Source organism: Hoplias malabaricus, chromosome X2 (assembly GCF_029633855.1).
Source record: "Hoplias malabaricus isolate fHopMal1 chromosome X2, fHopMal1.hap1, whole genome shotgun sequence".
NCBI lineage: Eukaryota > Metazoa > Chordata > Actinopteri > Characiformes > Erythrinidae > Hoplias > Hoplias malabaricus.
In genome coordinates this window covers 23657799-23684745 of record NC_089819.1, presented here as the reverse complement: position 1 = coordinate 23684745, position 26947 = coordinate 23657799, and the positions used below count along the sequence as shown (strand labels likewise).

General features: G+C 41.9%; 1 protein-coding gene across 8 annotated transcripts in view; it reads left to right on the top strand.

Annotated features, from left to right (window-relative positions):
- LOC136676233 (WD repeat and FYVE domain-containing protein 3) overlaps nt 1-26947 on the top strand; it is a 100256-nt gene that overhangs the window by 28500 nt on the left and 44809 nt on the right. For 7 of the 8 annotated variants that reach the window (XR_010796266.1, XM_066653084.1, XM_066653082.1 and 4 more), the window contains exons 5-17: nt 2046-2207; nt 4441-4633; nt 5471-5657; nt 5949-6115; nt 7732-8199; nt 8649-8747; nt 10223-10416; nt 13926-14383; nt 16008-16091; nt 17944-18115; nt 20856-21070; nt 23141-23253; nt 24914-25148. Coding sequence is in view for 7 of the 8 variants with exons in the window: in XM_066653084.1 (XP_066509181.1) it covers nt 2046-2207; nt 4441-4633; nt 5471-5657; nt 5949-6115; nt 7732-8199; nt 8649-8747; nt 10223-10416; nt 13926-14383; nt 16008-16091; nt 17944-18115; nt 20856-21070; nt 23141-23253; nt 24914-25148 (2747 nt within the window). In the remaining variant the exon portion in view is untranslated. The remainder of the gene's footprint in view (nt 1-2045; nt 2208-4440; nt 4634-5470; nt 5658-5948; nt 6116-7731; nt 8200-8648; nt 8748-10222; nt 10417-13925; nt 14384-16007; nt 16092-17943; nt 18116-20855; nt 21071-23140; nt 23254-24913; nt 25149-26947) is intronic. The other variant, XM_066653085.1, reaches the window with a different exon arrangement.

Below are 26947 nucleotides of genomic sequence, written 5' to 3'. Positions count from 1 at the left end.
GGACACTGTACAATCAACACTCAATATTCAATACACACACACACATATATGCGAGAGGCGACAACCAATCACACATAGCGTACTCTCGACCAGGAACGACCATCCACCTGGAGGACTGCTTCGGGCACTAGGGTTTCACCCAGGATAGAGCGACAATCCATATCTGGGCACACACACATACACTCACACACCAGGACATAGATAGATAGATAGATAGAGAGATGGATACTTTATTGATCCCCAGGGGAAATTAAAGGTCTCAGTCGCTTACAGACATCACATACAACAAGCACTAACAGCGATGGACTAATATATATATTTAAAAAATTCCACTGTACATAAGAGACAGTAGAAGATAGAACATGATACTAAAATACTTTTTAACCTAAAACAAATATCAAAATCGACAGAGTACTTCAATATACTGTGTAGGCTGAGTCATATATCAAAATATAAAAAAATCTAATACCAAATAGGACAGTTATTAGAGAAGTCAGTTCACCTTCCAATAATGGAAATAGGATAAAGGAATGTTTTACCACCTATAGTTGCAGTTGTCATTGTGTGTCTGTCTTTGTTGGGTTTAATTGTCACTTTGTCTCCAGAGGCACCGCTAATACACCATGTTCTATGTGGCAGACCTACTCACTCACAGCCCGTCCATCATCCAGCCTGTGTGTGTGTGTGTGTGTGTGTGTGTGTGTGTGTGTGTGAGAGAGAGAGAGAGTGTGAATATGAATGCCTGAGTGAATCATCCACCCAAATGAGTGGGATACAATCTGTGTCTCAGATTCTTCAAAAACTGTAAACATTTTTTTTTGGTTCTCTCATTTTTTTACCTTTTAAATCTCTTGCTGTTGTTAGCTCACTCACAGGAGGCCTGATCTACCTGCAATTAGTGTCAGAGCTGTGAGTAATGCAGATGTTAATACACGCTCCTCGCCTGCTGCTGCTTTTTTTGTTTCATATTACACCCACCTGAGTCCAGGGATGATGTCATCGCATTTGTCCAAATAAGGCAGCGCTAGTCCACGACATATTTCCCAGTGAAGACACTCTGCTGCACAGTAGTACAGCGCTTCATGATCATATCTATTAAAAATGTTTTGATAATATATGACAACTTCCTCTTGTTTGATTTGTGATGGCTTTATTTATTTCTCACAGCAGTGCTAACAGTGTCCAAAAGTTTGTAGACATTGCTTATAATTACAGAAAGCAGGTACTTTAAGGACAAAGGTTCATCTAAAATTATGTAATTAACCTGAAAATGCTGGAGCAGCTGCAAATGATTTTACGGTCACCATGTGTGGCCTTGAGAGCTTTAAGCTGTGATGCAGTGGAACTGCTTTCCCTGGTGTGTTTTTATCCAGTACTACACATTCAACATCAGCACCTCACTAAGGATTTCATAGCTGAATGCAGGCAGATCCTCACAGCAATGTTCCAACATTAAGTCTAAAGCGTTCCCAGAAGAGAAAAAGCTGTTATTGCAGCAGCAGTGGACAGAGCACTCTTAATCCCTTATAAAATATAACATGCGCAGAAGTTATTCACAGTCGTGTCCGCTCAGGTCCAGACAAATATTTCCGGCTCCAGTATGAGCAGACTAAGCCTGGGTGGAAGTCGGACTACTCCAGAACAGCGTGTCACGGTCAGAGGCCTTATAGACTCCACTGAACTGAAAAGATCAAAATAGGAACCCAGATTTTGTTCTTTACTTTTAAGCCCTCTTCCATGTCTTTGCTGTCGACTGATGTAAAGCATGGGAGATAAGGTGCACTGGCAACGAGGCTTTGAATGCAAAATCCAGAACTTTCCTCAAGGCAACAATTAATTAACATTGTCTCCAAGATTTTGTGTTGATTATAAATGATTATAAATGCCGTACAGTTCAACAAGAAATGCTAGTAATGCTTTCATTGGACCGTTTTTCATTAAAACATAACCTTTTTGTGTATAGATCTTTTAGATTCAGTTTTGCAGGGTGTTTGAGAAAAAAACTCTCTAATATCTCTCTCTATCCATCCCTACCAATCCTGCAGAAAACAGTGGACTGCATGACAACCATGTCCGTGCCCTCCACGCTGGTGAAATGCCTCTACTTGTTCTTTGACCTTCCTCACATGCCCGAGGTTCCCGCAGCCACACAGACTGAAGTGCCCTTGGCAGACCGTCGCGCCCTGCTACAGAAGGTCTTCGTTCAAGTGAGTTTGTTCTCATGTTTTAGAGCCTCGTAAGATGGAGGCTAATTGATGGGTCGTTGAAGGAACAAGTTCGTTTAGCCATGTCAGAGGAGTTATGATAAATTGGTTAATGCTAATGATTGTGATTGGCTAGATAAGTGCACAGACATTTACCTTCTGAAATAATTAGCTTTTTGCTTCTGATATACAGGACAAATGTACATCTTAAAAATAAGCCAGGGGCAGGACAGGACATGAACCACATTCACCACATTACTCTCCACATTAATTTTTTAAAGCAAATGAGTAATTTTACCAATTTTGACCAACTTCCTCCCTCTAATTCACCTGTTTTGCATTGTTCACAGAGCCTAGGAATGTATTATCATTTTTCTTAGGCGATGTAAATTCAGCCATGATACTGCTGAAGTCAGAATTTAGGCTATGAATTAAATCTCAGAACGGTCAGTTTCTCTCTCTCTCTCTCTCTCCCCTTGTTATTATCCATCCATCCATTATCTGTAAGCGCTTATCCAATTCAGAGTCGCGGTGGATCCATAGCCTACCAGGAATCATTGGGCGCAAGGCGGGAACACACCCTGGAGGGGGCACCAGTCCTTCACAGGGCAACACACACACTCTCACATTCACACCTACGGTCACTTTTAAGTCGCCAATCAATCTACCAACGTGTGTTTTTGGACTGTGGGAGGAAACCAGAGCACCCGGAGGAAACCCACTCAGACACAGGGAGAACACACCACACTCCTCACAGACAGTCACCCGGAGGAAACCCACGCAGACACAGGGAGAACACACCACACTCCTCACAGACAGTCACCCGGAGGAAACCCACGCGGACACAGAGAGAACACACCACACTCCTCACAGACAGTCACCCGGAGGAAACCCACGCGGACACAGGGAGAACACACCACACTCCTCACAGACAGTCACCCGGAGGAAACCCACGCAGACACAGGGAGAACACACCACACTCCTCACAGACAGTCACCCGGAGGAAACCCACGCAGACACAGGGAGAACACACCACACTCCTCACAGACAGTCACCCCGGAGGAAACCCGCGCAGACACAGAGAGAACACACCACACTCCTCACAGACAGTCACCCGGAGTGTCGGAATCGAACCCACAACCTCCAGGTCCCTGGAGCTGTGTGACTGTGATACTTACCTGCTGCACCACCTGCCCTCCTTGTAATTAATTCAACTATATTTTTTAATCAATTGACACCACTACGACAAATGGGAGGTCTGTCACGCTACGATTAAAATGACTATAGAGATAATTCACTTGAATAATTGTAGCCAATGATCATATCTAATTCAGTTGTTGACTGATTTCGATGAATACTGTGTATTAAAAGGGGCATATTATGAAAAAAGTATTTGTTCAGTGCATGTGCACATTACTTTGGGGTCCTGGAACAATTACCAACCCACATACTGTGAAACAGGACCACTCTGTCAGATTTTTGTGATCTGCCAAATTCAGACAAACATGGGATTAAAACGGGTGTCTAGTGTGGAGCTCAAGTTTATTGGCTACCTAGGTTAACCTGTTAGATCGGCGGTCCCCAACCTTTTCTGCGCCACGGACCGGTTCAATCTAAGACAATATTTTCACGGACCAGCCTTCATATGCTCAGGCCTATATTTGCTCGATAATCGTTAATGACGTAATCTAATAATAAATCATCCGCAGTGGTCTTACGTCAAATGCAAACATCAACAGACAATAAACCACCCCTTTTTCATAAATTAATAATCAACAACATCTCTGTAAATGAAAATCCTTTCTAATAAGAACTAATTATAATAAAAAACTAAACTCGGTTCAAGTGACAATACTGGGTCATTTCTATATAAAAGGGTGAACACGTCAATCAAATAATAATAATTTTGATTAGTGAGAGCTCTGAGCTTGTTTTTCTGCAACGAGCCGGTCCCATCTCGGGGTAACAGGAGACAGTGACACCCGAGGTGTGTTTCGTACGTCCAGTCTGTTCCGTAGTTTTGTTTTGGTTGCGTTCACTGCAGAAAATTCTGATTCACAAAGATAGGTGGTTGGAAATGGAGGCAGGGCTTTCAATGCTTTTTGGTTAACAGTTAGATTATATTACCTAGGCAACAGGTTTAATAAAACCTAGTCCTCAGTCGTGTTCTGTTTGAACTCTCTCTAAAGATGGCAGTGATTGTACTGCTGACACCCATCGTCCCTTTTCTTCTCAGATCCTGGTGAAGTTGTGCAGTTTTGTATCTCCAGCTGAAGAGTTGGCGCAGAAGGATGACCTGCAGCTGCTCTTCAGTGCCATCACATCCTGGTGTCCTCCGCACAATCTCCCCTGGAGGAAGAGTGCCGGCGAAGTCCTGATGACCATCTCCAGACACGGCCTCAGTGTCAACGTCGTCAAATACATTCACGGTAATCTTATGCTGGAAACGGATATTGCACTGGGGTTAGGAGGCAAAAGTAGCTAACAAGCAGTGGAATTTCATAATCCATAAATTAGCACTAGGGAAAACGTATTCTTAAATCATCACAAGGCTGCTTCAAACCATAGGAAGTTCTGAACTAATCTCAAATACAGTCATCCACATACGTTCTAGGTCTCCTCTGTGTATGCAGAACGGATGGTATTAGCTTTAATCCGTCAGTCATGTAGTGTCGTGTCTGACTGTCTGACAGTAGAATGTGCTTATTAGATTTTATTTAATGTATTCTGGATGCAGTCATATCACTCATACTACCGATGTCATGAATTTTACATGTGTGGAAGGGTGCAATTATTTAAAGGGGAAAAAAAAGACAAACACAACTGAAGACGAACAAAATAACAATGAAGGACTTGGACTTGTTTTTGAAATCCCTAATTTCTGTGCATATTCACTTAAGAACAGCCCAAAAACAACCTGAAAAGCATTAGAAAGCATTTTGTCTTTGGAAGCACTGCTGAATTTTCATGGCTGGCCGAGCTGTATTTATTTATCCCCTCTAATTACTTCCTTTGCTGTGTAGTTTCCAGTGAAGCTTACGCATGGATGCACAATGCTGACGCTGTTCCTTTTCTTGTATCTTCTGAACCTTAGTAGCGTTTTCACCACAGAATTTCTCTATTTTTTTATGTTTTTATTTTTATTTTCTCTTTTCTTTCATTTTTGATGACAACTCTGGGTCATTAATTAATTCCTGCTGTTGTCAGTGTGTGCAGTCAGGTGTCATCTTGTTAAACATTTTTTCCTTTTTTACCATTTCTTACAGAGAAAGAATGTCTGGCAACGTGTATCCAGAACATGCAGCAGTCAGATGATCTGTCTCCTCTGGAGATTGTGGAAATGTTCGCTGGGCTTTCCTGCTTTCTTAAAGATTCCAGCGACGTGTCTCAGACGTTGTTGGATGATTTCCGCATGTGCCAGGGCTACACTTTCCTGACAGATCTCATGCTCAGGTACATCATTCAGTGTATGCTTCTAGGTATATCTTATAAACCGTGGACAAGCATATATTTGGTAAGTGCGGTATGATAAACCATTAAAGCCTTAATTGAAACTTTGGTTTTGGTGTGAACTTGAATTTAGCCGGGCAAACATGTCATAACACACCAGACCAATACACTGGCTTGATTTTGTCAGTGATACTGGCCTTAAGTCAATATATGTAGGTCCCATCAGATTTGCAAAAACAGTTTAGGCTCTAATACATCTCCTTAGTGTTGAGTTCTTCTCTTGTGTGCTTCCAGATTGGAGCAGGCCAAAGAGGATGAATCCAAAGATGCTCTAAAGGACCTTGTAAACCTGGTCACCTCCTTGACTACATACGGTGTGAGCGAGCTGAAACCAGCTGGTCTTACAACTGGGGCACCTTTCCTGCTGCCTGGCTTTGTGGTCCCACAACCTTCTGGAAAAGGTCAGTTCCCCAGGAAGTGGAATATATTAAACTGTTGGCCTCCATCGAGTCAAGTCTCACCACAGCAGGGATGACGGAAGCTTTGGGCCAGTGTTGAAGAAAAGGGCAATAGATTTAGAGACTTTTTGAGGCACTTGTCTTGTTTGGCTTGAAGCATTTGAAGTTAATATTAGTGGCACATTTAAAATATTCTTGCATTTTAGTATCATTCTGTTCTCTTTTGTGAGCGGACATCTCATAGATTCTTAAGTTACAAAGTCAGGGCACTAGCATCACCACATTTGACAAGTATTTCCTCTTAAGCATTGTGTACAACTGGCTCCAAGTTAATAAGCAAGTCCTAATTCAGTTGTTTATTATAACTATGGTAGCCCCCAGTGGCAGAGAAACACCCATCGTCCATTTAAATGATATATTTCATGCTGTAGGGAGGAATGAATCACATTATCCCTATGTTTGGGGTAACAGCGATCATTGCCTGGTGCGGGGGTCTCATAATCAAATGTTCAGCCGGTTGTAACTATAAGAAGATTCTTCAAAAAACCCAAAACACATGCTTTTTTCAAAACAACCACACCTTAGTTCATTTGTTCTCAAAGTGGCCACTTTGCACTTCTGCTTTTTTGTTTAAAAAGACAGGGATAAGGGACAAAAAACAGAAGCTAGGTGCTGAACATCACAGCGCAGGGATGAGCCACTCATTAAAAGCAGAACCTCGATATTCCACCAGGAATGCCACCAAAAGAAACTGCTCTTTAAGAGCTTGGGCAGAGAAATGAACCTTGTTCTGATCAATAGCTGTCCGTCCATACAACCACGTAAGATTAGCAGTATTTTCTGCTAATTCACTCTGCTTATTTCTCTCATTAATCCGTTCATCGGGTGTTCAGGATCCCGCCCTCACAGTGTAGATAAAACTTTTAATCACACTTGAGGAAATGGAAGGTTTACAGGTTGCGAGAGGGAATTTAAACATTAAGGCTCACCGGCTGCAAATGGCATTAATTGGGAGTGAATGAGGCGAGCATCAGACACCTACTGTGTAATTTGGTTAAGCTGTTTGTTTGGCCTGTCGTATGCCTCGCCGTGATGGGTTAAGTAGTGTAATTAGGACACAATAGCCTAGATAGCATTGTTTATGCACATCAAGACGTGTGGGTTTTTTTTTATATTGGAACAAGATGTCTAATTTGTTTCAGCAGTGTTATTTTCACTTGGAATATCTTAGTCTCAGTGCATGTGCACATTCATTTGGGGGTCTGGAGCCCAGCAACCCAGTTTTGAATTGTGCTGAGGTTGTGCTTGCAATTGCATAAAGTGCACAACCCTGTAAAACCAGCAAAAATAAGCGGGGAGGAGGAAAACAACCAATCATGTCGCAGTGCTCTTTACTGCTTTAATATCGTGATTATTACCAATGATTTGGCACTTCTTATTACCGGTTATTTCTGTTCTTAACTATTCGCATAAGCAGCCGTTTCTAGTAAAAATATATAGAAGCGATACACTTTGTTTGAGTGCTTAGGTTGAGCAGGTATCAACAAAATAACTGATTCAGAGGTTTGTTCGTAGCTTTATTTTGGTGTTTTATAAAAACCTTTTCATTTGTCCCCCAGGTCATACTGTTAGAAACATCCAAGCATTTGCTGTGCTCCAAAATGCCTTTCTGAAGGCAAAGAGTGGCCGGCTTGCTCGCATGGTGCTGGAAGCCATCTCTAACATCTATGCCGCCGACTACGCCAACTATTTTATTTTGGAGGCACAGCACACACTCTCGCAGTTCGCTGAGCGAGTTCCACGGCTGCCAGAGGTCCAGGCCAAGTACTTTGAACTGCTGGAGTTTGTGGTCTTTGGTCTTAATTACGTACCCTGCAAGGAGCTCTTCAGCGTTAGCGTGTTGCTAAAGTCGAGTACCTCCTACAGCTGCAGCATCACGGCCACGCGAACCCTGCTGAAGCTCAGCCGCCACCACCTGGTGTTCAGCGACGTTTTCCGAGAAGTCGGGCTACTGGAGGTGCTCGTTAACCTGCTCCACAAATATGCCGCGCTGTTGAAAGACCCCACCCAAGCCCATGGAGAACAGGGTGAGGATTAAATTTGATGCGCACCGTATCTGGTAACCGAAATAAATATCAAAATAATGCTTATATGAACAGCAACGATTAAAATTCAGTTAGTGTTGTCTCTTACGCATGATGCTGCTTTCATATGTTAATAGTTGTTATTAATGTTAAGAGTGAATACACATCATACACAGATCAGCTATATCCATTATTGTCTGTAGGGGATTTGGCCTTTGAAGAGCAGGGTGAAATGGGGATCAAAATAATGCAGAGAACCAGGTGGACTATAGACTGTGATTGTAGAACTACACAGTGCTCCTGTGTGGTCAGTGGAGCTCAGAGAATGCACAGTGGCCTTAAGGTTACGGCTGATCCGTGTATGAGCAAGGTGTCCATGTTCTTTTGTGTTCTTGGAATGCTAGCTTTGAATTTTTTATTTATTTATTTATTATTTTTTTAAATTCTATCAGGTGATTCCAAAAACAATGTGGCAGAAGAGCAGAAGCAGTTGGCTTGGCTTGTCATGGAGACTCTCACGGTTCTTCTTCAGGGCTCCAACACCAATGCAGGTCTGTGGGTCTGTCTGCGTCTGTGTGTGGGTCTCTGTGTGGCTCTGTGTGTGATGTAACTATAACTTGTAACTCACTCACTTTGTGATGTATTGTACTGTTGCCATACACAATCCTTACTACATGAGAGCAGGGGTATTCCATGCAGAGAAGTAAACAACCCCATTATCTGAGACAAACTGTGATACCACATCTGTTATACAGAATCTGGAGACTGCTAAGGTCTGCTGAGGTCACCATGCTAACTCAGATTGGCCTCATAAAATAAATATTCTGCTGCTGACAAGCTGCACAAAAATGCCACTGCCTGGTTGCATTGGGGTTACGTAAATAGCTATGCTCCACTGCTGCTGACAAGCTGTCCAAACCCAACATGTCTCCCCCTCCCATTCCCTCTCTCTCTGTTGTTCCTTGGTGGTGAGTGAAAAAGGAAGTGGAGTGTTGAGTTGGGAATTCAGGAGACACTCAGTCTTGCTGTCACTTCCACTGAGCTGAGTGTGTGTCTGAATATGGAATCACAGGGGATATGTTTTGATGTCTCTGCATCTTTTTTTTTTTTTCCTTCTCAACTTATTTATTCCTTATTTCATCTACCACGGTTTCCTTCATACCATCACTTTCTCTCTCTCTCTCACTTCCTCACTTCCCTTCATTCCTTACTTCCTCCCCACTTTTCCTTTCTTTGTTATTACCTTCATCTCCCCCCCCCCCCCCCCCCCCCTTCTGATTTTATTGGTCTCTTGGTATCTCTTTCCGCCCTTGAAACATCTCTTGTAAACCGTACTGTCCTGGAGCTTCTGAGTTGGGTCTCTATTAAAAATCAGCCGTTTATACATGGCCAAAAGGAAAATACATTTTTGCCCCACAGAAATGTTAAATTAGGGCTGGGCAATAATTTGATACCAATATATATCACATATATTGATTTTTATAAACATTTTAAATATTTCTATACATTATTTACAGCATCTGTCATTACAGGGCACTGCCTTTAGTTCATTGCACTCACTTTTAAAGTTTTTTATATTATATTATATTTTTTATATATTTATATATATAAATATTTATATTTATATATAAATATTTATATTTATATATATATATTTATATATATATATATAAAATATATTATATTTTTAATATATTTATATTTAAAGCACTCACTTTTTAAAGTTTAATATATTAATATTGACAATGTCTAGAAGTTGTTGTTTGATGGTGATGTCATGTTACTTTCTGTTGTTTTCTGTGGCTTTGTTATTGTTCATATTGATATCGGAATTATATTGTATTAACTGAAAATAAGAAATATATTGTGATAGTATCATTTTTGCCCGTATCGTCCAGCTCTATGTTAAATGTAGGGAAGAGATAGAAACTGAGCACTCTTTAAGGGAATGCAGTCTGACCAGGGGTATTAAACATGTCTTTTGCTGACAGACCCTAAGCTGAACTCTCCTGTCCCACACTCTCAGGTTTGTTTCGGGAGTTCGGCGGTGCTCGCTGTGTGCACAACATTGTCAAGTACCGACAGTGTCGAGAGCACGCCCTGATGATCATCCAGCAGCTGGTGCTGTCTCCCTCTGGAGACGACGACATGGGAACACTGCTGGGACTCATGCACTCAGCTCCTTCCACAGAGCTGCAGCTCAAAACTGATATACTGCGGGTGAGGGATGAAAACACACACACACACACGCCCGCACACATATACTTAAATCATTAACTGAGCATGAAAGCAAATTAATTGTATGCTTTACATTGTCATTCATGTCAAATTAAATATTAGAATTTTTATGGCAATAAAATATTTAATAATTTGCTTCTCACCCTTGTTGCGTTTAAAGAAGACATTTTGTGCTTTAGCTTTATTCAAATTTGTTTGTGGATCTAGGGCCTACCAGCCCACAACTTGTGAGGCAAGACTACTTTGAGATTTTAACCTTGCCTAAATCTGAAAACATGAGATACAACCAGCCGCTATGATTTAGTGCTGCGTCCTCGTTGGAGCACTTTAGAAATGTCCCGCCCGCTGTCTGAGTCTCTCTAATCACAGCTCTGGACTCACATTCACATAATCGAGCAAAACGAGTACAGAGAAATAAAAGCACTGATTTTAAAATGAAGAAGAAAGAGAACCAAGCAAAAATGGCTAAAAACCAGAACTTTTGCCCTAGGAATGCAGCCTTGGTGGTTGATCATTGTGGTATTTTGACCAAAGCATGTCTCATGATTTGTTTTGACCCCAAAAGGTAAAATATGTCCTCTTTTTAAGTCAAAATGATTATTTTATGAAGTTTGTTGACCAAATGTAATGAACCCACTAAAGAATTTTGAGTGTTTTCGTATAAATTCTGTGGGAGTGTGAAAATTGTTTATCATAAGTTTGATCACCAGAGCTTAAATAAATGACAAACACAGAAAACAACATATACAGTGAAATCTTGACTTACGAGTGAATCAACTTGCGAATTTTCCAAGATACGAGCCGTCGCTTGGTTGATCTCTTGCTTTATAATGCGAGCCGAGAAATGAGTTACAAGCGAGCTTACGCCACCCGCCATTACGCGTCCCAGCGAGTGTTCAGTTCACTTACCTATCTGGCCCCATGGGCGTCTTTAGACCTGTTTTACGGAGGCTGTAGCCCCTCCTAAATGTTATGTAACTCCCCCCCCCCCCAATTCTTTCATTTTCAACAACAGTTCTCTGTCTAAAGTTAGCCGTTGTCTATCTGTCTTTTATTGCTTTCTTGACAGAAAACACGCACGTAGTGTTGCCAACCGTCCTGTAAACTCAGTCATTGTCCCATATTTGGACACTAAAAGATTTTGAACTGATACGGGACGCGTTATGTTATGTTTTCTTGAGGTCACAGTTATGTTTGAGACAGAAACACGCAACTCGCTCTCAGCTAAAGCGAGGGGCAGATTCTGCACAGCTCCTGAACGTCATCTTTATTTAGCCAATCAGCAGCCATAGAGATATCTGTCCATTATTTAGTGCAGCAGCCAATGAAGTCACAGTCCCTCCTACAGCGGTTTGTTTTGCTGCGGTGCTGAGAGCAGCAGGTCAGAAACAGAGAACTACAGCTCTGCTTTAGATAAAACTAATGTTATCATAGCTCCTTGTGGCTTTGCTTAATCTGCACCTCGTCAAAGAAATTTGCTGCCCAGACCCCCCCAGTTTAAAGCTTAGCCTCCCTTATCGTTAATCTCTAATGACGGCCATGTCTTGCTGTGCAAGCATCTTAGTCGTATCACTGTTTTTTGTAGCATTGTAGCATTAAATGTGTAGCGAGTAAATTAAGCGATAGAGCATGAAAATAACTCCCGCAACCTCCTCCGCCAATCTCCTCCACCTTCGCCAGCATCTTCGTCTGATCTTCAAGGTAAATACACTTAATAGAACCAATTTATTTCTTTACATTCTCTTTTATTATGTATTATCCTTTTTCTTGTATACATTTTTTGTTGTTTACAAATTATGTTTTCTTATTTGAAAACACGTAACAAAAGAATTGGAACAGATTAATAGCATTTCAATTCATTTTAATTGGATATACGAGCAAATTGAGTTCGGTCACAGAACGAATTAAACTCGTAAGTCAAGGTGTACTGTGTATTCATCTTCACTTACTCATTCACGGTTAGGAAATGCACCACAAGAGGGTGCTACTTATCACATTCTCACGCACACATGGTTACTCCACAATGGTGTTCTGTTCACATTAATGACATTGTGTGTCTTTGTTTTTAACTTTCGTGAGTACAGGAGGGCCTCGGGTTACGTCAGTCCCGAGTTACGATGTTTCGTGGTTACGACACGTCTCCCATTTACTGTATAAAGCCTTGTTTTGACTTAAGTGGTTTTGCATCGTAAACGTCGTAACGTGAACTTTGTGTGCGTGGCGCGGCGGAAGAATACACGGTTACGCGGCTCGGGACAGAGGAGGATAGGTATTAGGATAGGATCAGTGCTTACAGTATGTTATTTACATACAGTATGTATGTATGTTCCGACTTACACCGAAAATCAGTTTACGACGCGACGTAGGAACGGATCAACTTCGTAAGTCAAGGACCCCCTGTAGTCATATGTTTGGAACATTTGGAACATATGGAACATTTTCTCTTTGTTAACCCTCACTAAGGACAGAGTTTATTTATTTACTTATTTCTATGTTAAAGTTGTATTTTGTCTTTTAAACACCCACACTCGCACAGAGGGTTTGAATCATTATCTGCCTTCAGTGGAAACCCTTGTAATGAGGAACAGGTCTTTTGATCCAGAGCTCAGCTCTGCTGAGTTTAATCAGGCCTTTTTCAATTAGGACATGAAGAAAGGATCCAGTTCCAGTAAACTCATTATATCTAGTGGGTTAAAGCTGCTCAGCAGATTATTTGAAGCTCAGATCTAAAGAGGGCCTGGACCTGTGCTGGTTTTCACATTGTTTTCTTTTAACAAATATCATGCAGGTTTCATTCCTGATGTTTACACTCAATTATATTGAAAAGGAATATATCCTCTTTCCCATATCTAGCTGTTTACACTATAGTATAGTAAAAGAAGTAATATTTTTATTGTGAAATATACAATTTTGCAAGAATATTATGACCGCCTTATAACGTCAGCTCCTCTGACCATACAGGAGCCCTTTGTAGTTCTACAATTACAGACTGAAGTCCACCTACTGCTCTGCATACAATTCTGTTCTCTTTCACACTGCTCACAGAACAGGAATGATTTGGCTGGTGAATCATTCTCAGTGCTGCAATGACACTGTAAAATGGTGGTGGTGTCAGTGTGTGTTGAACTATGAATGGATCAGACACAGTAGTGCTGCCTGGAATTTTAGGGAATAATTGAGAATAATTCACCAACCAAAAACATCCAGCCAACAGCCTCCTTTGGGCAGTGTCTAGTATCCGACTAAAGAAAAATCAACAAAAAATGTGCAGCAACAGTTGAGCTACTATCGCTGAAATTATATCTACAAGGTGGACACTGAGTGGACACAGTGTTTAAAAGCCCCAGCAACACTGCCATGACGGCTCTAAAGCCCAGTGGATGGGTGCTTATAGGTGATACTTCAGATTGGGCATGGTGACTTTGGGCTCATGTGCAGCCTAGAATGTTGCTCACTGATATTTTTATTTATTGATTTTTTTTTTTAAATAGGCACTTCTTGCTGTCCTTCGTGAGAGCCATCGCACTCGTACGGTCTTCCGTAAAGTGGGCGGCTTTGTGTATGTGACATCGCTGCTGGTGGCTATGGAGCGCTCTCTAGGCTCTCATCCAGCTGGCGGCTGGGAGAAGGTCAATCAGAACCAGGTCTTCGAGCTCCTGCACACTGTCTTCTGCACGTTGACAGCCGCCATGCGCTACGAACCGGCTAATTCGCACTTCTTCCGCAATGAGATCCAGTATGAGAAGCTGGCGGATGCCGTCCGGCTGCTGGGCTGCTTCAGCGATGCCAAGAAACTGGTGCTGGCCACAGCTTTCCCGTCAAATGCCCAGCCCTTCCAGAGGCTGCTGGAGGATGAGGTGGTTCCGGCAGAAAATGTCAGCCCTGCTCTAAAACACTGCAGCAAACTCTTCATCTACCTGTACAAGATGGCCACTGACTCCTTTGACAGGTCAGGAATTGCCTGGATTTTTATTTATTTATTTATTTTTTTTTTTTTTTTTTTTTTTTTCACTTTAACATTTATGCCGTGAAAACAATTTAATAAAAATTCTCCTCCATGAATTTTAACCTTACAGTTAAAGTAGGTCCAACTTTGCATCCAAATTTGGCTAAGAATTATGTAAACTGGTAGCGTCGCAGTCACACAGCTCCAGGGACCTATGTGTGTTCTCCCTGTGTCTGTGTGGGTTTCCTCCGGGTGACTGTCTGTGAGGAGTGTGGTGTGTTCTCCCTGTGTCTGCGTGGGTTTCCTCCGGGTGACTGTGAGGAGTGTGGTGTGTTCTCTCTGTGTCTGTGTGGGTTTCCTCCGGGTGACTGTCTGTGAGGAGTGTAGTGTGTTCTCCCTGTGTCTGCGTGGGTTTCCTCCGGGTGACTGTCTGTGAGGAGTGTGGTGTGTTCTCCCTGTGTCTGCGTGGGTTTCCTCCGGGTGACTGTGAGGAGTGTGGTGTGTTCTCTCTGTGTCTGTGTGGGTTTCCTCCGGGTGACTGTCTGTGAGGAGTGTAGTGTGTTCTCCCTGTGTCTGCGTGGGTTTCCTCCGGGTGACTGTCTGTGAGGAGTGTGGTGTGTTCTGCCTGTGTCTGCGTGGGTTTCCTCCTGGTGACTGTCTGTGAGGAGTGTGGTGTGTTCTCTCTGTGTCTGCGTGGGTTTCCTCCGGGTGACTGTCTGTGAGGAGTGTGGTGTGTTCTCCCTGTGTTTGCGTGGGTTTCCTCCTGGTGACTGTCTGTGAGGAGTGTGGTGTGTTCTCCCTGTGTTTGCGTGGGTTTCCTCCTGGTGACTGTCTGTGAGGAGTGTGGTGTGTTCTCCCTGTGTCTGTGTGGGTTTCCTACCACGGTCCAAAAACACAGGTTGGTAGGTGGATTGACAATGAGTGAAATAATGAAATATATAAACTGCATTCCTCAATCTTCACGTACATTCATCCTGAGTTTTTAAAGAAATTTTAAATTGACTCGTGGTTTTACGATAATAAATTAAAATAAGCAATAATTTTACGCATGTAGTATTTAACCCATAATACAGCTACATGAACTCAGGTGCAGAATTAATAAAATTTTTTCACCTACTATGAATAGTTTTGTATTTCAGCCACATTTTTATGTTGATATTGCTTTGTGAATGTTGTTTATTATTTTAATCTATTCATGGAATGATTGTTATGGATTTAAATCACTTTCTCCCTTAGTAGGCACCATTCAGTACTCAGATTGTAAAATAATGTGAGGACTCCGGTTCTGTGTTAGTGCTCTGGGTTCTGGCCACGTCCTGAACACGTGTTTGTATTTGCGTGTATCTGTTTCAGACTTGCATGTGCTGTAGCTGCTCTTCTCTCATTATTAATAAGCCAAAATAAGCTGTGCTGTGAGCTCTCTTTTCAGCTTGGACTAACTGCCTCCCTCTTTTATTCCTCTTTCTCTGTCTCTCCTCTACCTCTTCCTCTGCCTCCCCTGAAATCCATGGCATCACCTGGCTGCACATGCGGGGTGTGTGTGTGTGTGTGTGTGTGTGTGGATCTTCACCCGGCTGTGGGTGGGATTTTGGCTTTGTGTGCTGTCTTTGAATGTGTGTGTGTGTAGTCGTGCGGAGCAGGTGCCCCCCTGCCTGACTCACGAGACCTCGCTCCCCTCTCCTTGGGGCACGCCAGCACTCGCCAGGAAGAGGTACTGCGCTCTGCAGTTTTCTGTTCTCTCTTGCTTTGCCCCTTCCACCAAATCTACGCCTGTCTTTTTCTCCCTCTTTGTCTCCCTTTATCACTGGCTCCATCTCATTTAGGGTTGTGCCTGATGAAAGGTTTTTTTTTTTTCTTTTCCCCCATCAAACAGATGGCTTTATTTCAGGCTCAAAGGCAACTAATTATCATCCAACCCTTAGAAAATATTGGGTTAATCAACATCTGAAAATGAAGTGTGATTAGATTTAAATCTCGGTTTAAAAAGAGAGCCATTTTTCAAATGGCGAGACAACTTTTGTTGAAACGTACATGTGTTTAAACCTTTTAAATTGGAACCTTTAACTTAATAAAGCAGAGCTCCTAAACCGACAGTGTGGCACTGCGCTCAATGTTAGTCTCAAACCTGAAGCTTATTTTCTAAAATCACTCAATCAAAACTGCAATCCTGAGGGAAAACTGTGATTAGACGTTCTCCCCAGATCATTTAATCTGTTTGGTCTTCTGCAGTTTGCAACAGTTTTCATTTTTATCAGGATTGAAGGTGCTTGATGCCCTCATCAACACAGTTGTACTTCCACTGAGTCTTACTTGACCAAGAGTGCTACGCTTGATTCGTCAGTTTACAGATTTGGAGGGGATAGTGCATCTCATTCCTGCATTTTGACGCCTCTTAACCTCTCCGTTTAGTGCTTGTTCCCTTGAACAGAAGAATGCAATGCTGTGTTCATGACCAAGTGGGAACTGGGACATTTCTGACCTCCCAGTGGAGAACAATCCCTTTGAACATGTCCCTCCTACTCAGAAAGTCAGATTCCCAAGACTTCTTCAAGTGGCTAATGTGCAGTGTCGGTTCAACAGGGAGGTCCCTACACAAGAGATAATAGCATGTTAATTATTTTTAAACAGACATTTGAGTGTTTGTGTTTTAGGTTTAGTTTTATTTTTGATTTTTTATAAGGGTTACGATTTATTTTTATAAAATTACGAATTTTGCCATTTCCTTAAACAAAATAAATTTTAAATTACAATAAACTACATCCACTTTGAACATATAAAACGCAAATCAAACAGATCGTAAAGTGCTTTTATTTGCTCTCTGCAGCCAAACAAGTGCAGCTCAGCTAACTGAGAGCAGCCCCTTTCCCCAACATTAAACATCTGAATTTGCATAGGTGGTGTGTAGGAGGTTCGGATTTGGGAAATTCAAAGCTCCCAGTTGCCATGAACGCAGCATGAGTTATCTGCTTCTTTCCTTGATCATCTTCTCTCGCTCTATCCTCCTCTCATTCTCTGCACCCACCTCAGCTGCCTTGTCAAGCTGTTCTGCTGGCCCCGTAAGCTTGTATTTGCAAAAAACATCCTTTCAAGCAGTTCTGCTGACAGCATTTTAAGCCCCTGCTTTCTCCCCCTCTTATCTCCTTGGGGAGTTTTGATCAGTAATTAATGGTTCCTCAAGGCCAGCCTTTAATTGACCTGAGGCAAATCTCTAGTAGGGTGAGAATGTAGGCATAGAATGAGTGTAGAGCACCCCTGCTTACTGCTGTTTCCAATAATCACCTATTTTTAAAAATTCATTTCATGGAACTGACCTGTAACTCATTCACATTTTCACTTACTCAACCACGTTTATCAGAATGCTCCAAAAGGGGTGCTTTCCAGTGCTTCTCAATGTTCCTGTTTCATGTGAAAGAAGGGTGCTGTGCCTCTGTGTAATGACGAGATAAATTCATATTCCTACAAAGTTAGATTGATGTCCAGAAATATGAAATTCACTGAATGAATTAGACAGGACAGGAGTAGTGATGACTTTGTAAGCTGACCTTCATTCTCTTGCACAACAGACACGGCTACCACAGTTCCTCCAACTCGGCCCCAGTCAAAGCCATCGCAGACTTAAAGCTGTACCTGGGAAACCCGTCTCAGCACTCCTCCGACCCTGTCGTCATTCACCCAGGGGCTGTCCTGGCCATGCTGGACCTGCTGGCCTCGGTCTGCTCTGACACGCAACCTGAGGTATGAACTTCTCAATGGTCTGCAGTTAACATCATGAATCAGTATTTTGAAGCACTTGACTTAAACCTGGTTGGCTTCTAATTTGATGAAGTTTGGAGATCCTCTTCTAGTTCTATTGAGTACTTAAAAACTTTAACAACGTAGTACATTTAAAGGCGACATATTTTACCCCTTTTCTAGAATTTACACCATCCATTTCCTGACAGATTCCGCACTTAAACAAGTTCAGGAAACCTTCCAATTGCGTTCCCTTCAAGCACTGCATAAGTTCCTTGCGAGACCCACCCACCTCCCCCAAAATGTTGGTCTCTGTTTAAAAGCTTTGTGGGGAACAAAGCTGCATGATTTCACACGTCAGGTTTACTGCCAAAATGAATCACACTGTAAATTCCAGGCTAAATTTATCACTGAGCTGTACTGGCAGGTTCACACCTACAGCTTGAGCCACATTTATCACTGAAGGGCATCGCTGAAGCTGTGACTGTGATAGAAGACCCATAAGGAAAATGTTAAGTGAAAAGCTTTAAAGGTGATGCTCGGGATTTTAATCAATAAACACTTTTTTTAAATATATATAAAATCCTGAGGATTTTTCGTCATCAGTTGCTAGTTCCCCAGTCTGTTTGCGTGTTGGAAACCGCTCTAATTCTCCTCAAAATGGCATTTATTCATTTTTCAGTGGATACATGTTGTCAGGAGAAATTCATTACATATGATTTCAAGTTTTTAATATACCCATCCTTACACGGAGCCAGAAGACGTGGGTATGAATATATCCGTTAATGTTTGAGAACTCATATGTGAAAAACATGTATCTCCAAAAAAGCTACTTTACAAGAGAGAGTAAAACCCTTCTTAACTTTCAATGGAAGTCAATGTAAAGGATTATATTCAAAGTGTGCTCCAGTTTTGGAGTGTTTGTATTAGTCCATTCATTGTGAAGGACGGCTGCTGTGTTTAAATTATGTTGTAAACTAAAAAACTGACAAAAATAAAGATTTAAAGTTTTTCATTGGATATCAGCAATGTGTATGTGTACATTTTACCCATTCTCTCCGAAAATACCATTTTTAGGGCTTCGGTCGCATAATTCGCTAAATATTTGAATATTCTGTGTGCGAGTGTGTGTGTGTGTTGCGCTAACTCGCTCCCTGATTCTGTGTGGCTAAGGGCACAGAGTACATGAGTTAAAGGCTAAGCACCGCTTAATGGACCTCCATGAATATTTCACATTATTGTAGTTACTGACAGATAGAAGTATGAATTAAAATGAAAATAGTAGCTTAATTTGCTTTAAAACTGACAATTTTATTAAATTGACGGAAAAACCCGAGCTCGCTATGGAAATTCTTGAACGCGACCGTGACGTCACTGGTGGACAACAGCTGAACAACGCCGCGGTAAAACACCGTTATGACTGACTGTTATGACAGTATCTAGCTAAATAACCAACACTATTCATGACAATAGCCTAGCAATAAGCTAAACTCAAATGTAGAGGTACCGTTATTCTTGTAAATGTGATCGAAGTCGAACTCGAATTCATCCGACACTATAAACCTCCGTAATGCAGCTACGTAGCCGAGTATAATCTGAGCCACCGAGTTTAGCAAGTCAAGCTAACGTTAACTAACACCAACTAAAACAGGCGAAGTGAGTGTCCTTACCCTGTTTACCTCCATGTTACAGAGGCTCTTGAACACCTTTCGTTGGTGTCCTTACATGCCCATATTGTTGGAAAAGCGCCAGTGAAATGAGCTACAGATAACGGAGTGAGCGGATGGTCCTTTCCAAAATGCCCGTTTAAAGTTGACAAATTTAGTCCATTTTCTGGATATTTTGGGATCTTTGGGCCATTTGTGCACAGATACACTGATACACTGTGCACAGATCCCACTGTACATTGAATGATTGCAGCCAAAAACAACACACCTTTTCGTCATTTTGCATTAAATTAAGTGCAGCTTCTAGAGTTGTTGTCCACCATCTACGTCACAGGCAAGACGCCTATTAGAGTTTCCCAACACCGTGGGTGGAGGGGGGGTGGGGGACCAACGGTCTTTTAAACCTTATTCCTTGAATTAGTAAGAAATAACATGTTTTCTGACTATCAATAAACACAAGTTAGGAACTCAAATTCCACTGTATTTATTTGTTTGACACTTTCATAGAGCGGTGTTTAGCCTTTAACCAGAGCTTTGTGGAGGTGATCTGGTCTAATTTGAGGTATAAGACTAACAAAATTAACTGTAGCTTCAAAACACATCGTTGTAAATCGGTTGTTGTAGTGTGTTTTAGGCTTCATTTGGGACTTTAAGGCTGAAGACAGGTTGAGTGACACTTTTCGAGGACATACCCTGGGATTTATTATTATTATTATTATATATATAATATATATATTATTATATATATAATATAAAAAAAAAAAAATATATATATATATATATATATATATATATATATATATATAGGTTTTACATTTCACCAAATGGAGGGCACTATTTGTTTAGTACCTGTCACTGCACCCAGGCGTTGGAATCCACACAGACCACAGGAACACTGTCCCCTCTTGACCCTATCAACACCACTTTCAGCAACCATCCAAGATTTACTTGGAGGTCTTCCATCCGAGTACTGGCCCATACCTGCTTAGCTTCAGTGGATTTGCATGTTCAGGTGCCTTGGAGTATTCAGGACTAAAATCTTAAATAAACAATGAAGCTCTCATTTCTGTCCACAGCATGCTCTGGACCTGCAGCTGGCGGTGGGAAACATCCTTCAGGTTCTGGTGCACTCTGAGAGGAACCAGCAGATCCTGTGTGAGGCAGGACTTCACGCTCGCCTCCTGCAGCGCTGCAGCTGTGCCATGGCAGACGAGGACCACCCACTTCACCCGCCGCTGCAGAGGATGTTCGAGAGGCTTGCCTCACAGGCTCTGCAGCCCATGGTGCTCCGGTCAGTCTCAACTCTTTTGCAGCATCTCACAGCAATGGCATGTTTCTACATTTCAAAGATCTTAGTTCAACCAACATGATGCAGTTCAGTTTTGCGGAGCCCAACAAAATTCAGGGTAAATATATGGTTGCTTTATCACAATGTTGCCGTACTTGGCCCCCATACTCCTGTCAACTTGAAGGTGGGGGTTTTGGAGCTGTAATAGAGCGGTGGGATGCAGTGGCTATTTTCATATTCATAAACCTGTGAGTGATGAATGAAGACAACGGGAAAACACTTTTGTTTTATTGTGTTTCTTCAAAATTACTTCTGAATAAGTCATATGTCATTTTGATGAATAGAGGTGGGATGTTAGGGTTTTAATTAATGACCAGAAGTGGGTTTTAAAGGAATGGTTTAGTGAACAATAATCAAATCTATCAATTAAGAAGCTGCTGGTCACTATTGATTTTTTTTTTACTTTACAAGGGAGGAAAATTCACCTCTAATGTAGCTTAATTAATTTTTAATTAATTTACAAATGATTTAAGCTGATGTGCACCGTGCAACACTCACTGTGTCCTAGTGAAAATGTGGTTTCTGTTAATTGTGTTTTGATGTGAGTGCTTTAGCCCATTGTTGTTGACCAACTGGAATTTTTGTGGGTTATTGTGCAGTTTTTTCATCTTCATGCTCTCTTTGAGCTTTTTTTGTTTTCTTTTTCCAGCTGAGACCAGATGAAATTGATCTTTTCAACACTGTTTCTGCCGTGGCTCCCAGAGGATTAGATTTTGTACCTCATTCGATTTTGCTTGTAAATAAAATACTCCCACCATGTGCTAGATTGCCTGATTAACCAAACGAACCCCCAGTAATAAAATCTGAGTGCTCTTCTACTTCTTTGCAGAGAAAATGATCATATTTGACAGGTCTTGATATTATTCAAAGTTCTCTGTGGGTATTCTGTAAGAACTACGCTGGCAGATTAGCGTTTTCAATTTTCCACGTGGCTGGTCAGTTGTGATGGAGGATGCAGATTCACGCCAGTAGCGAATGACAGTAACTCTACATATCCGTGGTGTCACACTTGCTGGAGATCACACATTATTAGTGCTATATTTTGGCTTTTAGTGTTCCCTCGTTGTAAAAGTAATTGGTCCAAAACTAGGTTTATTCCCTGACAACAAAAACAACACATGATACAGTGAAGTTATATTCTTTACAGTGTCAGATTGACACAGTTAAACTGATATTATTTAAAAGATTTAGCTTAAAGTGCACACTGAGTATAAAAAAAAAGTAAACAAAAATAAAATAATAATAATTGATTAAAAATTTAGTTTGATGTGTTCTCCCTGTGTCTGTGTGGGTTTCCTCCTGTGAAGAGTGTCTCAAAAGTGACCGTAGGTGTGAGTGTGCGAGTGAGTGTGTGACTGTGTGTTGCCCTGTGAAGGCGCCAGTCCATCTTGGGCAATGGATAATCTTTATTGTCTATCACCAGGCCATGAACTAATCCACATTTCGTTTAAAGTATGTTAAATTAAATTTTTCTTTTTTTTTTCTTTCAATTTATGATATTTCTGCTATTTTGCTGGAAGCTTGTATTGTTCACACAACTGCAGTTTTCATTTGGCACAAGACTGCGATATGATGCTGATAGATGACCCAAGCACAATGTGGTCATTAAGAAGCCGCAAGAACCTGAAAGATTAAACAGATTACCACAGTTGCCATTTTATCAGCAGCAATAAGATAAGGAGGTGGAGATTTAGTTTCTTTCCTCCTTTAGTATCTTCTCTCCCTCAGCAACCTTAATATTATAATCAGATTACATTTGTTTAGTGTAAAAGGAGTTTAAGGAGCTATATATTCCAAAAGTGGATTAATAATTACTATAGCTTTGTCTGCAGGGTGCCTACAGCATGTTTGACATATTCCAGCAAAGCAACAAATCACAGGCAAATGATGGATTTGTGGAGTTATTCTCCTTGAGCCGTAAAATTCACTCGTGTTGAAGAGTAAAACAGTTTAATGGTAATGCTATCTGTTGTCTTATTTTGACCTGACGATAAACTGTGTTTTATTCCTCAGGGAGTTTCTGCGATTGGGGAATCCTCTGAACTGCGGTGCTTGGGATAAGAAGCTCCTGAAACAGTATCGGGTTCACAAGCCTAGCTCCCTCAGTTATGAGGCTGAAGCCAGAAGTAAGTAGAAGCAATGATTTCTTTCTTTTGTACCTTTTTAACTGGTCGTAAACTGATCATAACTTACGTCAGTGAGGTTCCCTGCATTTGAGAAGAGAACAGCGCTTGCTGTGGTTTCATGGGGTCAGTCTTTAAAAAGTCAGTGCTCACGTATATCATCAAACAAAGCATATTTTCTTTCTCTTTCTCCTGCCTTACTGGCAGTAACTATAGCTGGTGGTTAAATTGCTTTTCTGAAGATGAGCTCTCTGCCACCACTGTTGCTGAGGGAATAACCTTTAGGATCTCAACTCTCTGAAGGAACCCTTTAGCAACTTTCAATGGCAAAGGTTTTACCATTGCACACTAGGGTGGCTCGACTTAATTGGAGCAATCCGGCCAGCTTTAAACACACGACCTCATCGCAAGAAGTCAAACTCATCTTCCCTCAGCACATTACCTGATGGGAAAACGTCAGCTGATCTTGATTAAACAGAAAGACGCTTTCTTATGAGAAACTTCAGAAGTCGATCATGACAGTGGCAAACCAAAACAGGATATGCAAACGAGTTTCATTCGAGAGGAGTCTTTGTTCTGCTTTCTGAGCATTTGATTTTCAGGCTTTAACACATGGCTGGGGTGGTGATTTGTATGTTCCACTTTTTTTCCACTGACTTTTTAACCTAGGTTATTTTTTTTTTTGCCAAAACACATAGAGGTTTTGTACAATGTGGCTGTTCTGATACAGTCATACAGGCCTGTATGCCCTATTGGCATTCCTTTCTTTTTCTTGATATTGGGAGCTTCATCTTTCATTATCCAACACTGCTATATATATATGCAGCCTATTTTCCGAGTTGTATTGCTTTAACAAAACCAGAGACCTGTATATATTGTTGCACATTCTTTTTGCACATTTTTCCCTATATATCTCTCTATTACACGCTAATGTTTACTGTACTATACGGTTTTCTATTACTTATTTTTATACTTATAATACACCATATACAGGAGTTGGAGAATGAAAGTGAAACACCTGGTTTTAGACCACAATAGTTTATTAGTACGGTGTAGGCCCTCCTTTTGCGGCCAATACAGTGTCAGTTCGTCTTGGGAATGACATATACAAGTCCTGCACAGTGGTCAGAGGGATTTGAAGCCATTCTTCTTGCAGGATAGTGGCCAGGTCTCTACGTGATGCTGGTGGAGGAAAACGTTTCCTGACTCGCTCCTCCAAAACACCCCACAGTGTCTCAATAATATTTAGATCTGGTGACTGTGCAGGCCATGGGAGATGTTCAACTTCACTTTCATGTTCATCAAACCAATTTTTCACCAGTCTTGCTGTGTGTATTGGTGCGTTGTCGTCCTGATACACGGCACCGCCTTCAGGACACAATGTTTGAACCATTGGATGCACATGGTCTTACTGGTGCAATGTGTAATTAACGAAGATTGGTCACCAGGCTGCTCCAGTTTAGCCATGAAATCTCCCACACTACAATGACAGGTGTTTCAGTTTCATTGTCTAACCCCTGTATATAATAAACTTATATATTACACTTGGTTTTCTAGAAACGCGCGATGTTAAATAAACACATTTATTAGATATTTGTCTCTATATTCCTACACGGTTCTACACACTTTCTCCCAAACTAACAGTCTGTTTTTGTCATTGCAGACAGCATGACCACGTCGATGGAGGGCTTTGGGCCGGACAGTGTATTTGCAGTGAATGAAGACAACAGTCAGTACAGGATCAGCCGCAGCCTGGTGCGCTCACCTGAGGGCAGCACCGTGCCCCTCACACGGGTCAAGTGCTTGGTCTCAATGACCACGCCACATGATATCCGCCTTCATGGGTCTGCAGTCACGCCTGCGTTTGTGGAGTTCGACACTTCACTTGAGGGTTTTGGGTACGTAAGTGGTGGGGTTTTTGGGAATATTTTGATAAAAATCAAATTGTTAATTAAGTTCTTGTTGTATAGCTGTTAGTTGTGTTATGTAGCAACCCACCTGAGGCCAGAGTTTGTTTTATAGACAGTGGTATGCCATTCAAACTTGTTTATATTTGAGGAAATTGTTTACATTGAACCGTAGCGTTTCATTAAAGGGGAACACACAGAAAATCAGGGCTTTAGTACGTTAATGGAACTCTTAAAGGGATTAAGATTTTGTATATTTTGCTCCTCGGCTCCCCGTACAGTTCCAGAGTGAAATTCACTTTTACAGCACTTTCCTAAAATCAGTGGGGAATGGGGATTCCTACCCTCCAAAAGTTACATAGTGCAGTTTCTGCAGTGCTGAGCTGAGAGTAGCAACAAAAGTAGCACTATTTAATGTCAGAGAAACATTACGGTGATTTTGAAAGCTTTATATTAAAGGTGGGGCGGCACGGTGGCGCAGCAGGTTAGTGTCACAGTCACACAGCTCCAGGGACCTGGAGGTTGTGGGTTCGATTCCCGCTCCGGGTGACTGTCTGTGAGGAGTTGGTGTGTTCTCTCTGTGTCTGCGTGGGTTTCCTCCGGGTGACTGTCTGTGAGGAGTGTGGTGTGTTCTCCCTGTGTCTGCGTGGGTTTCCTCCGGGTGACTGTCTGTGAGGAGTGTGGTGTGTTCTCCCCGTGTCTGCGTGGGTTTCCTCTGGGTGACTGTCTGTGAGGAGTGTGGTGTGTTCTATCTGTGTCTGCGTGGGTTTCCTCTGGGTGACTGTCTGTGAGGAGTGTTGTGTGTTCTATCTGTGTCTGCGTGGGTTTCCTCCGGGTGACTGTCTGTGAGGAGTGTGGTGTGTTCTCCCTGTGTCTGCGTGGGTTTCCTCCGGGTGACTGTCTGTGAGGAGTTGGTGTGTTCTCTCTCTGTCTGCGTGGGTTTCCTCCGGGTGACTGTCTGTGAGGAGTTGGTGTGTTCTCTCTCTGTCCGCGTGGGTTTCCTCCGGGTGACTGTCTGTGAGGAGTTGGTGTGTTCTCTCTCTGTCCGCGTGGGTTTCCTCCCACAGTCCAAAAACACATGTTGGTAGGTTGATTGGTGACTCAAAAGTATCCGTAGGTGTGAGTGTGTGTGTCTGCGTTGCCCCCTCCAGGGTGTATTCCCGCCTTGCGCCCAATGATTCCAGGTAGGCTCTGGACCCACCGCGACCCTGAACTGGATAAGGGTTACAGATAATGAATGAATGAATGAATGAATATATTAAAGTTAAAATTATAGTCTGTATCCTACCAACACACCCACTATGAAACAAGATGACCCAGTTAGTTTTCTGAGGGCTGCCTAGGTCACAAAACATGGTATAATACAAGTCATTCTGATTTTGCTCTACTTCTGCCCTCGAGTAGAGATTTAGGATTGTCTCGCCCCCTCATCTGAGTCCCTCCTGGACCTGCTTTTATGTGAGAGCACAAAGATGAGGTTAAATGGACCAAAAGTAAGACAAGCACAGATAAATGAGAGTTCTGAGCAAAATAAAACAGCAGAAACCGAGAAGAAAGAGTGCAGTGCTGTTCCGTTTGCTGCTGTAGAAGAGAATATATGTCAGTGTTGTCTCTGCACTGAGCTTTGTATAAATTCAGTGACAGGTAATATTCAAACTTATCTTTCAACTTGATAAAGCTGAAGACCATGCTGTGAACAGTGCCTTCAAAATTTCAAGCTTGTTTTGCTGTTCGTTCTGAATGAGAAAGATTACGAGGAAGGCACCATTTCTCTGAAGGGTCTTGCCCCA